This window comes from Pararge aegeria, chromosome 10 (assembly GCF_905163445.1).
Source record: "Pararge aegeria chromosome 10, ilParAegt1.1, whole genome shotgun sequence".
Taxonomy (NCBI): domain Eukaryota; kingdom Metazoa; phylum Arthropoda; class Insecta; order Lepidoptera; family Nymphalidae; genus Pararge; species Pararge aegeria.
Window position 1 is genome coordinate 6,564,276 of NC_053189.1, and position 12,755 is coordinate 6,577,030.

The 12,755-nt window shown below is 34.4% G+C and overlaps 1 protein-coding gene across 1 annotated transcript; it reads right to left on the reverse strand.

The window, feature by feature from the left end:
* Positions 1-770: 770 nt before the first annotated feature.
* Positions 771-4,610, reverse strand: LOC120626880 (chymotrypsin inhibitor Ani s 6-like). Its single transcript, XM_039894664.1, has 3 exons — positions 4,488-4,610; positions 1,589-1,774; positions 771-869 (listed from the first exon to the last, which is right to left on the reverse strand). Exons 1-3 carry the CDS (start codon positions 4,573-4,575, stop codon positions 838-840), a joined length of 306 nt encoding a protein of 101 aa, XP_039750598.1. The 5' UTR covers positions 4,576-4,610; the 3' UTR covers positions 771-837.
* Positions 4,611-12,755: the final 8,145 nt, after the last annotated feature.

Here is a 12,755-nt window from a genome sequence, read left to right on the forward strand (position 1 = left end):
ACAACTTACATGAAAGGCGAGACATTTGAAATCTTAAACCATTGTAATAAGGTACATAAATTTTATTGAACCAAGAAAGACAAAAACATTACTCAAAATCACAAAACATTTACTCTAATAAAGGGCGAGATTCCACGAAATGCAAGATAAAGATGAAATATTATAATTTTGATAATGGATCTTTTGTAGCCGCCGAATTTGTACTCTGGAGGTTATGAGATTGATTAATGTGGCATTCAAAAGTGACATATTAACAGGGTCCAGGTTCACCGCTATAAACTCATTATGACTACAAGACACGGAAATATGTGTAACGAGTATTTAGTGTGCCAATACCGCCGCCTGACAGGACAACAAATAGCTGTGGATGAGTGCGGGGTCCAACCTCTCCTGTCCGCGACGCCTGTCTGGTAGGCCGGCTCGGCTATACTTGCGCGCCGGTACTCCTAATGAGTACAGTACTCGACACACTATATTCCCGTTACATATGCAATAGTATTGGTGTCCTCTCTGAATGAGAAAAGCTTTGGGCGTAATCTACCACGCTGGTCAAATGCGGATTGGTAGACTTCACACGCCTTTGGGAACATTGTAGAGAACTCTAAGGCATAAACCTCTGCACGCAGTATACGCACGAAGTAAGGAAATTTGCGTTGTCCACCCCGTGCCTCAGGGAGCACGTGAAGAGCACGTTGATAATCTGATTAAAACCCTGGTGAGTAGTATGATAGTGATAAGCTGATAAGATGACTATAAAAATAAAACAGTAATTTAGTATATAGTGTATTTATTTTATTGTATATAATAAAATAACGAATCGATAGTCTACTTATGCGATCATGGAACCAATTTCAATTTTTCAAATTGAGCTGAAAGGAAACATACATGAGTAATTAATCATTAGAAATCTATCTTCTTCTAAATAAATAAAAGAATTTGTCCTGAGTGACTGACAGTCTACCTACAGCGTAATCGTTTGAACGTATAATTTTTTAATTCTTCCCATAGGGGAATAAAATTTAATACTTTTCAAGTTATATCCATGTGACCTTGTATTAGGACTTATAAGGCTTAAGGTCGTAGTCCACTACGCTGGCCAAGTATTAAATAGTTATGTATGAAAAAATTATGTTGTCTACTTGTTATACTATGCTTAATTTCCTATACCTACTCCGCGATAAGAAGGAGAATCTTTATAGTGTAATTTATAATGTTTTCAATCCTTATACTCCAGACTAAACAGATCTTCGGCAATGTACCCACTACGCACATTCCGCTCCGGAACCGGAGCATCCTCAGGAGATGTTGCCTTTTTTTTTATTTGGAAAACAAACAGCTATAAATAAATTGTTACAATGGATAAACTTAATTATTACCATAAAATGGGAAAGTTTTTTGAGCTAATGCGGGTGTGAAGTGAAGCGTGTACGTGTTGTTTTAACTATTTTTGCGCACAGGGCACTGCATGCGATAAATAATGGCTGAATGGGGGTTCTGTATTTCCTTAACTCTATGGTTTGGAACACTAAAAGAAAAAGAATCGGACGATGAGATAAAGTTTATTGTATGAAATTCGGTTGTGACTTACGGCAATTTTCTTCAGGTATGCATTGGCCGCCTTCTTTATCTCGTAAATAATGATCAATACATTCACAGGATGGCTTGAAGCAGTTTGCTGCAATCTGAGGGCACGGTGGTGGATTCGCAATGTTATCACATTTCTTATAACAGACCTCCAGGCTGCATTTGTAATATTTTTCATTCGGGGGACACTCTGAAATATAATGGGCATGTTAAAAACAAGAACGCTTTATTATAATATTTGTATATTTTTCCAGAGATGTTAAATATATCCCTTATTACTTTATCAAAATTTTATTTTTATACGCCATTTCGAAGGGGCTTTTGAATGACGATTGACGAGACATTTTATCTATGCCAAATGAGTTTTGTTTGAAATAAATATTTATTATATATAATAATATTGGTTGTTTTGCTTAGTTTTGAACTTTTTTATTAAGATTTTTTTCTACAATTATTTTTCCAATTTTTTTATTTTAACTTTGTTACGCCTTTTTTTACTTTTTACTGTTAAATATGTACTGATTGTGTTCGTTGTTTTTTTTTCTTTTTACTAATTTATTTCAATTTTTATATTTAATTTTAATTTTCCAAGTCTCAGTTATAATAATAACGCAACGGGCGGCGCGGTTATTGGCTGAGTTTAATACTGGAGCAGACTCAAAATCAGCGCTGAGCATTGTTGCCAATGCACAGCATAAGGCTGAGTTTGCGGCCATTTGCCATATTGATAATAATAAATTGGTAAAAATTTAGTTCAAGATCTTCTATTAACAATAGAGTATGGCAATAAATGATTATTATTATTATTATTTTATTATTACATAGAATCAATTTTTTTACTATAAAAATCAAAGTGGAGCAAAATATTCGCACGGCTCTCCTAGAAAATTGCATTCTTGACTCGATCTGAGAACATAATAATACATATATAGAAACACATGAGTCCATTAATCATCCTCGGCTTATCGATTTCCCAGAGGCCTCCTCTGTCATTGGAGATAGTTTGAGCCACGACGCGTCTCGTGGACCTCAAAAAATTTATCACATATTAGTGATAATAACCGAGAGCGACAGCGTAACGTGCTCACCAAGGTACGGTAACCCTGTAATTTCTTAACCCTGGGCTGATACTGAAAATTCCTAACAGAAAATCAGCATAAGCAGGGGACAATTATCTCTCCGGGGAAAGAATAAAAATGTTTCTTCTCCCACACCTTTATCAACTCTCAGAGCACTGGCGCAGAAGTGGAACTAATAACCAAATAATATATGTGTAACAATAAACGTTAATTATGTCCCTTGTATATATATATATACAATGTATCCCCCAATTATATCCCAGGGGATATAATTGGGGGATACAGTTTTTATCTCTTGCCTTTGCTAGCCCTGCTGGTCTGGAACGTTATCAACGTTATCAACTGGGATTCAAAACCAGGACCTTATGATTCTTAACATATTATTATACTAGATATACCCTGCGGCTTCGTCCGCGTAAATTTCAGGACGCAGCGTACTGCTACATAGTCTACACCTATAGTAATACATGAGATTTTTGACAAACATTTTTTTTATCTTTCGCAAAAGAAATATATTTTTTTTAATAAAAGTTTCCTACATTACTTCAGAATCCTCCGAGAGTACGTGTAAAAAGTTTCATGATGATCGGTTAAGTATTTCCTGCGCGAAAGCGTAACAAACAAACTTACATTCACATTTATAATATTAAGGAAGGATGGATAGGATAAGGATAAAAACGCTTGGGTATGAATTATTATTGTTATAACTATTTTTAAGTGACACTTACTTACACTGGTAACAAAAACACTGGTGTTGTGGACTTTTCTGAGACCAGCACGGGTAGCCTGAGCGATGGGCAGGGAATATCTTTTGTTTTTTTTTATTTTTACAGTTTTATCAATTATTCTCAATGTATTAGCGCACGTGTGGAAATAACATCCAAATAATAAACGGGGCCTAATTTATCCTATTCTCTGTTGCCGTGCTTTAGTAAGTGGACAACTGTATATTATCGCTTGCTGGGGGATATCATCGGGAAGTTTTTGTTTCCTGTCTGTGCTAGGCATGCGGGTTGCGTTCGGAAGCTTATTTGAGCAAGAAAACGTTGGTTTTGAGTGAGAGTAAATATAACGAAGCTTACTTTGGAGCAATATATTTTACGCTTCAGAATAATGCATATGGACTTCAGAACAAAGCAAATATGTAGTACTAGTTTGTATTCTAAAGTGTAGGAAAATTCCATTCCATGCGCTTTTGCCATGACCTTATACCTAATGACTACAGCACGTACAAGATATTTGTGCCTTTATGGTTTACCGAAGAATTGCCTTCAACTTTAGAATCATCATTCGTATTTTTGTTTAAATAAATTCCAAATAACTGGGATTTGGATTTTATTTGGTTAAGTTTCTAAAACGTCCTAATAAAAAAATATATACTTTAACGTCTTATAGGTATGTACGGGTACGATGTGAATATACGAAAATCGGGCTCTGACTTAAAAAAATATTTAATTGAATATCTATTTTAATATAATACACCAACTATCATTTTTTTAAGGATTTTCATCTCATTCATTGAATGGGTCCTATTATATTATATTAACTTATATATATAGGGTGTAAATAATAATCGCGGGAGGATAAAAATATTTGGCAAAGTAATCTAAGATATCGTAAATTATAAATTTGAATTAGGAATCTTCTTTTTGTAGTTCTTAATTCAGAACGAAATTTTTAAAAGTCGCGTCGTTGAAAAATCTTTCTCGAATTCTAAATTCAACACGAAGTTTTTTTAAACGTTTTAATACGTTTTGAAATTAGAACTAGAAATATGTGGTACCCTATTTGGAGTGGGATAATGTATACTAAAAATTCACTTACTAAATAGTTTTTGCTCATCTAGCGGTGTCGTATAGACAACAGACGCTATATACCCAAACACGAGCACAAAAAAGACCTTGGCAATCATATTGATACGACGGGTGTTCACCCAATAACAGTTATATTAAGACTGCTTCAAGTTTATTTATAAACAAATATTCATCGTAGGTATTATTATCTGCGTTACGTTAAAGTTTAAGTTACTTACGTTAAGATCAATATGGTTCTGTCATATATTACTTCCTTTATTTTTTACCTTTTTTTTATCTAATAGGTATATTTTAAGGAAATCTCGATTTACCTAAGTTAAGGTTTTTAATTAATTGTTGTCGCATTCTTTTAATTTTTTTTCCAATTGATTGTGCACTTGAGCTTCGCTATATCTTGCCTTTTACAGAACCGTAATTTGTGGTGGTTGGTAATGGTGGTTAATTGGTGGGTGGTTTTTAATCCTACGCATTTTCCTTAAAAGTGACGTGAATAAGAAAAATAGAAGAAAAAGGTAGAAAATTATGACTTTTTCGACAGCTGACATAAAAAATTTAAAAACAAACAGTAAGTTGATAATGTTGCACAGCACTGATGCAGTAAAAATCTGAGTTTATAAAAATAATTATTATGCATCCCTCAGTAAAATACGGCCTTCCAGCTTTTTAAGCGTGGATTTCCGAAATATAAAATATCCCTGCTCCCTGTATATCCCATCGAAATCGATTCAGCCGTTTCAAAGATTAAGCCCATGCAAACTTACAAACAGGCGAAGAGATTAAAACTTAAATACGTTTGTTTGGGTAAAGCCCAACTATAATTAAAATCAATAATAACTAATCACCTGACCTTAATAATTATTTTAATGTCAAAGATATTTTGTGCTGTAACCACTGATTTCCTCGTTCTAATTTTGATTGTGATTTGGTGATTTGGTGCACTTTGAGGCTTTCTTATTAATTTTAAATGCTTTGCAGTCCTTCACCGGCATCGAATTCGTATTTCTCAACTTTACTAGGTTTGGATGTTCTCATTTCATTTCGATTTATGAATCAAATCATGTCAGTAGTTTTCCATTAATAATTCAACTTTTAATTGAAGATTTTAAGAATACGGAACCCTGAACATTAATTATTGTTATCTTATTACTAGAAACGATTAGGTTTTCCTCAAGTAATTTGGAATAACAAAACAACATGCTATTTTATTTTAATAATATATTATTGTGTCTTAATAGGACGTGATGTTTTAAACCTGAGTTGTTACCTACCTAAATAAATCATCATTTTTATCATGGATTGCCTCTTCTCTTTTACTGTAGAGAAACGGAGTGCTTAGTACCCACCAAGATGCTGAATTACGGATTGGCGTACTGAGGACTTTACGACTTTTCTTCTTTGTACAGCATTTTGCAAACCCTTACTGGAATGCTAAATAACCCGTTCTGGAAGCACTGGGTGGGTTTATATACACACACACACGGAGCAAACATTTTAATTTTTTATTAAATTATTGTCATTATTTATTTAATTTATCGTTTTAATTATTATTATATTTTTTATTTTCATTGTTAATATTTATGACATGGCATTTTAATAAATTTATATTGCATTTTTGGTTTTAATTTGATATTGTATATTGTTAATTATTACTTTTCTTATCTATGGGCTATGCCTGAAATAAAGAGATAATAACTTTATTGTTTCTGACGTTCTTTATTCCGGAAGATCATGTTAGGATTCTAGTCAGTTATATCATCTGCATTTTTGATAGCAGTAATTATACAAGGGATACCTATGGACAACTGTTCTGCGTAGCTTTGGTGTTCGGTAGTAAAAGTTCGTTTGTCACGGATTCTAGAAAGTAGTCGATGCAAGCAACTTTATCTTAAAAAATTACAAGCAAAGCTAAAACAAAAAATTAAAGAAAGGATATAACCTGAAAAATAAATACTTTTCTAAAAATATTTATACCCTTATTTATTTTATTTCGAATTTAACTATACGATAGCCGAAATTATCGTGTATATGATTCTTATTTATGCATAAATTCATCCTTTTGGAGGAAGTGTTTCGAAAATATGTGAAAATTGTTTTTTATTCCTTATTTAACCGAAATACTAACTGGCATGGATAGATAAAACTTGAGAAATGTGCGACTTTTATATTTGTATTCAGCTAACGAATAAAAAGAATATTTAGCTTATCATTTATTTAAATAATAAATAATAATACTAATTATTGTTGATATTGGAAGTTGCGTCATCGTGATCGAAGGGTCACCTTCTCAGCTCTGTGTCGTAGTAGGTATGCAGAAATACTGCAACGCTGATTGTCAATAATGACCCTTAACGTGATAAGAATAAGCCCTACGTGCACTTCTTACTTACACGATTATACACGTTCTATAAAAATGGTATATTAATTATTCATATCACACCTCAGTTAAATGAAATCGACTCCTAAAAGTATTTGCATAAAATTTTATGCAGGCGAACTCTATCGAAAGAACCGTTTTAATACTAGGTGTAATAACTTATCTGCAAGAACCCAGCTTCAACCTATTTTTGAACTAACACCTATGTTAATAAAGTTCATTTTGGTTTTTTCATAGAATTATGTGTTCTGGTGAGATTAATTATAAAAGTCCAAGAATATATAAAGTTCCGTCTTCGAGTGCCTAGTTACTATATAAATGTTTGTTTTAGGTAAAAGTTTGATACGGTAATAAGCTGGAGTTTATCTTTAATTATTATTATAACCGTAATTACCGCGTAAAATATTCCGTTTATTGTTCTTCGAGACTTAAAAGTTATTAAGATAATACTCATTTTTAATATATTGGTTACAATATATTGTTATACTTTTAGTGTTAACTAAGAAGAAGATAGAAGAGACCAACTTCTATCTCACTCGATCTCTAAAAAGATTCAATCAATGAAACCAAACATTTTTTTTATTTATATTCTTATTTTAACACTTTTAATCACATAATACCTTCACCTAATGCGATAGTGTAGCTTTTTAAAAAAATAATCCTAATTTAAATTATTAGCCGGGTAATTTTTTTTGTTATCACTCTCACAGTAAACTAATATTGAGCTATGAATTAGAGCAATTCACACACAAGCTTTGCCCGAGAGTTGGCCATGAGGTTCTCAATGGCATGTGAAGTCTTCCAAACCGCACTGGGCCAGCATGGTTGACTTGACCTTAACCCTTCTGTCTCTGAGAGGCGATACGTGCCCTGTAGTGGGATCAAAGTCAAAGTCAAAGTCAAAAATATCTTTATTCAAGTAGGCCCACAGGTGGCACTTTTGATGCGTACATAAGAACCACACGGTAGTGAGATGATGGCGATAATCACATTCGTAAACTTAAAACTAAAGCTACGAGGGTTCCAAACGCGTCCTGGTCTAAGAAGAAGCCCACAACAAACTTAGCCGGGTGTTTTTTTTTTTTTGTTATCACCATCTCACAATGTCATTTTAAATTGTTAGAAGAGCAACCTGGTTAGAGCAATAATTTACACCCAAGCTTTTTTATCGTTTACGTAGTCCTTTATACTATAATAGGACTTTTCTATAAGCTTACGTTTAATACAAACTTTGAACTTTTTAAGAGACATCCCCAAGATGACAATTGGTAGTTTATTGTAGAATTGTATGCAATTTCCTTTAAACGAATTATGAATTTTATGTAACCTAGTATCACATATTATTGCACTGTAAGTTTATTCTTACTTCTAATGTTTTAATTCGAGATCGATGATCATTTATCTGACCAAGTGGTATTGATTGGCATTCTGAGTAAGTACGAAGATAATTGGAACACGATATTATTTATCCGGCATAGGTATCTCGTATCTGACACGATATAAGAACGTCATTCAAAGATTCAATAAAGAAGTATCGAGAATAATTATTTATGATACCGAAATTGTTCCTAAGGTTTTTAAGGTTGTAATTTGAACTTTCTTTGCCACGCAGGATGCTTACGTATCCCGCGACAGGCTTGCGACAGGCGTAAATCTTGCAATCACTGCTGTCAAACGTCACTTTTGTTTATTTATTGTATGGAAATGTGTGACGTGACGTTTGACAGCAGTGATTGCAAGATTTACGCCTGTCGCAAGCCTGTCGCGAGATGCGTAATCACCCTGCCGAAGAGTACCCAACGTCTTTGTTGGATGCATTAGCCCACCAGCCCATTTTAAACTCAGCGTGGTTATCCAAGCTCTAATATCTCCCTTCGAAAAAGGGGAATACCTGTACTAGCAAGGAATACTTAGTTAGTCTGATGCTTATTAAAATAAAGATTATGATGATGTAATTGGGATGAGATTTCAATCTTTGTACTGCAAAGTTAAACGTTAAACAGGTTAAACATTTTAAACCTGTTCGCTGAAACATCTAAATTTCCAAAGCCTCCCCTACACTATTAACAGCAGAGGTGGACTGTACATCGCCAGTTAAATGTGAACTATCTGTGTATACGAACAAAGTTCATTTTCACTTGATATTTACGACATCTTAGTTTGATTATTCGATCGTAAGTCAAGTAAGCAACTTAGGATAATTCTCGCTACCCATTCGCAGAATCCCGACAGCAATAGATTCGGCTTATCTTGCATCAACGCCAAACCGCATCGACCCGCCACTTGTTCAGTTTCTCTTAATCAAAACAAAACAATTCTCTTTGAAACTTCCACAGTTTCCTGAAACTTTTGAATTTTTTTAATTGAAACTTTTTTTTTGTTTTAGGACTATTAAGTCTGTACTGCGTTATCTGCTGGATGTAAAGTCAAGGCCAAGCAGGCGCTTCCAGCTCGTATACGCGTAAATGTTATAAATTTATATGCGAGGTTAAGTCAGAACGTGGCATAACGTCGGAACAGTTATGAAGTTTCTTACGTTTTATTTATTAACTAGGTCTATCTAAAACAGATAGATTTAGTCAATAAATTAAACGCAATGATGACTCTAAAAGCTCTTATCTTTTGTTTTGCAAGAAATTTATAGTTCACACTATCTCCAGCCAGCTACTTTAGTTTATTCAAAAACTTAAACGAAAGATTTGAAATGTAAATACCACGAAACAAGCAACAAACAACTAAAAATCATTTCTATTACCTTTACAATAAAGTTCAGTTTTATTTGAGATTATACGCGTCTTGCTTTGATTGTTCGATTGTAAATCAATACAGCAACTTGTGTTTCTAAGGACAACCTTCCTTATAAGTTCCCGACAGCAATACATTTGGCTTATCTTGCATTAACGCGAACCACGCGTCCTTCGTTTGTTTAGATTCAGCTCTTAATCAAAACAAAGGCTGTCCTAGTTCCGAGTTTGAAGTCAGAGATAGGAATCTCAGTGTGGGAGAATAGACATTAAACCAGTACCTTTTGTATAAATTCGCTGTACTTTACAAGTACGAGTATATTCTGTTGACAAACACCTGTTATTATTATTAGTGTGACACTTTAACTTCCATGTTAAAATTTCTTTACAGTACCTAAGATGGGCGCCTACTAACAAATCTACAAGTTATTAGCAATTTCCCCTGTAAAAAAAACATAATCTGCCTTTTGATGCACTGCTCAGCATAAACCCTTCTCGTAGTAGAGAGGCGTTAAAATCTTAAGCTCGTTTTGACGTGTTTAATCAATTGAACACATTTTACAATTTTTACATGCTCTTCGAGGCAGGGGATATGATAACGCCAACTATGGGATTGCAGGCTGGTGCTGAGAATTCATGGCAGATAAACCCTAAGACCTTAAATTTTTTTGGCCTAATTCTGAATAACATACAATATGAGGGTTTAAAAATGCTTATAATATTAGATAACCTAAGCTTTCATATATTATGCCAGCTTGGCAATGTAGAATATGTATGGCAATGTAGATTCGTGTTGTATAGCAGAAGAAAATGTTTCACGTTTCTGTTTGCTATAATGAGATTTCTTAGACTAACCTTTACTGATTAAAAGCAGAATTAAGCATCTAGGTATAGATATTTTGATAATCTCAACATTACACAGTGCATCGAATAAAAAGCTGAAACTGCTGGAAAAAAAACTTTGCATTCTTGACAAGGTCAAAGGGTACTTCACACTTTGTTACACTGTATTAAGCTTAAGTTAGGTCGTGCATACTGCAGCCTACTAGTAGATACTAAAAGACTAATCGACGACGAGGCGATCATCATGGCTACAAAGTCTGGAACAATATCGCAAGGCATCGAGTCTATCGACTATCCATCCGGATTCTAAAAGATGCATTTCAGTGGTCGTGCTAAAAAACGATTCATTTGGTTCCACCTTCAGCTTTCTACCATCGAACTGCGCAAAATCAAGTATCTTCTATCGATTGACGTCGTCTTTTGTAGAGAGTTGTAAAATCCACGTACGGTTGTGGGCTGCTTGTTTCCAGTGGCTCTCAGTCAGCCATTTGGTGTCTGTCTACCTTATTGAGAGCCGCTGCGTTTATCGGTGTGGAGTGGCCATTCTAGCAGCTTGGTCAGCGCAGCGTTGGTCGTCCGCCAACAAAGTAGGCAGCTGTCGCGGGGAGCCGCTGGTCGCAAGAGACCTATATACCTATAGACCTATATAGTCCAGCAGTGGACATCTATCGGTTGATATGATGATGATGATGATACATATATCGAAACGGTGATATGTTATAAATAATGGGTAGGACTTCGGCTTTACATTGGAAGGCCAGAGTTCAAATACCGGCACGAATCTCTAACTTTTCTAATTTATGTGTGTTTTAAGAATTTTAAGAATTACTTGCTTTAACGGTGAAGGAAAACATCGTTAACAAACCTGCGTTTGTGAAGTCCACAAATCCGTTCTTAGCCAGCGTGGTGGAAGGCCTGAACCCTTCTCACTTTGAGAGGAGATTCGTGCCCTTTTATGGGTGTATAGCTTGATGATGATGAATCTGGTCATGTGGTAATTGACATTCCGATCTTAACTATAATCTTTGTATTTGAACTCGATATTATTAATTCTGAGAGAAGACTATAGAAAAGCCGGGCAGGCCTCTGAATTGGTGATGGTGATGATGTTGTTGATGGTACATATATTATGTAAAAATATTCTGTAGAACCTTACTGATTCATAAAAGGTGTAAAGATAAACGTAAATGAAATTTGATTAAATACACTACTGTACTGTGTAAATTGAACGTGTATTTTCCCATCCTCATATTAACAATAGAGTATTTGGAAATGATGTTAGTACGTTACAATTGAACAACTGATTTCATTTTCGTAAATGGCTTTAGATGTTGCGCACACATAGCAACTTTTGTTACGGATAACCAGAGGAAGGTAACGAAGGCTACCTTTTATTTCGAAAATCTACCATTAAACGGATGAAATGCGCGTAGAAAGACTAAACAAGAGTCCCATGAGTTTGACATTAAAATCTGCATAACATGTAACATCTGTGTAACATTGGCTATGTTACACGCAGATTTTCTACGTTTGACCGAAATTCTAACACAAACGTGATTAATGTATGATAGTAGATGGCGCCGCTAGTTTATCACCTCGCGTTATCGTTTGTCTTTGACTAAAAGAACAAGTACATGGAGTATCACAAAATATGACTCCCTCCGGTGAGTAAAGCCCTTGGGGCTCAAATCCTTGCCAGCTTTTGTGCTCGGTGATGCTTCTGATACAAACATTCCGAAAACTAATAAATAAATAGGTTACAAAGTGCAAAGCACCGGAACAGCCGACTGCGGCACTATTGAGACTTAATATCATAGCACTCCTAGGTGTTTGCATTTATTAAAAAGGCGGTTTTTCTATACAATACTAAAGGATCCCAATAAAGGATAATTGTATATATAATAAAAAAAAACTCTTTCGCATAAAATTATTGGACGCTTGCGAAGACACGGGCAACCGATAGTTTGAAAAAAAATAGTTCGTTACCGGTTACTGTGACAAGTGACAAAAAGTTTATATGTGTGTACAGAGCTTAAAATTAATCAGGCTATATAACATAGATGTAGCTTCAGTCTGAGAATCTCTAATGTTTATTTAATTAGTAGAACCCTCAAACTTCGTTAGCGTGAAACTATGTCGAATCTGCTGCTCTCTTCGTTTAGAAATTCTAATATCGAAGTTTTGACGAACTAGGTAGTTTTGGAGAATGCACCGGTCTTTTCGAGTATTATTATTTCTAAGGAGTACCTACAGTCTATAAAGACTGTACACCATACAAATAATATATTGAGTAAACTACAAAAAATTTATTTATTTT

Coding starts and splice junctions, on each gene's coding strand:
- LOC120626880 (XM_039894664.1), bottom strand. CDS start 4,575: ATGATTGCCAAGGTCTTTTTTGTGCTCGTGTTTGGGTATATAGCGTCT. Junction 1,775..4,487: donor AGATGAGCAAAAACTATTTA/GTAAGTGAATTT, acceptor ATTATATTTCAG/AGTGTCCCCCGAATGAAAAA. Junction 870..1,588: donor CATACCTGAAGAAAATTGCC/GTAAGTCACAAC, acceptor GTTTCCTTTCAG/CTCAATTTGAAAAATTGAAA.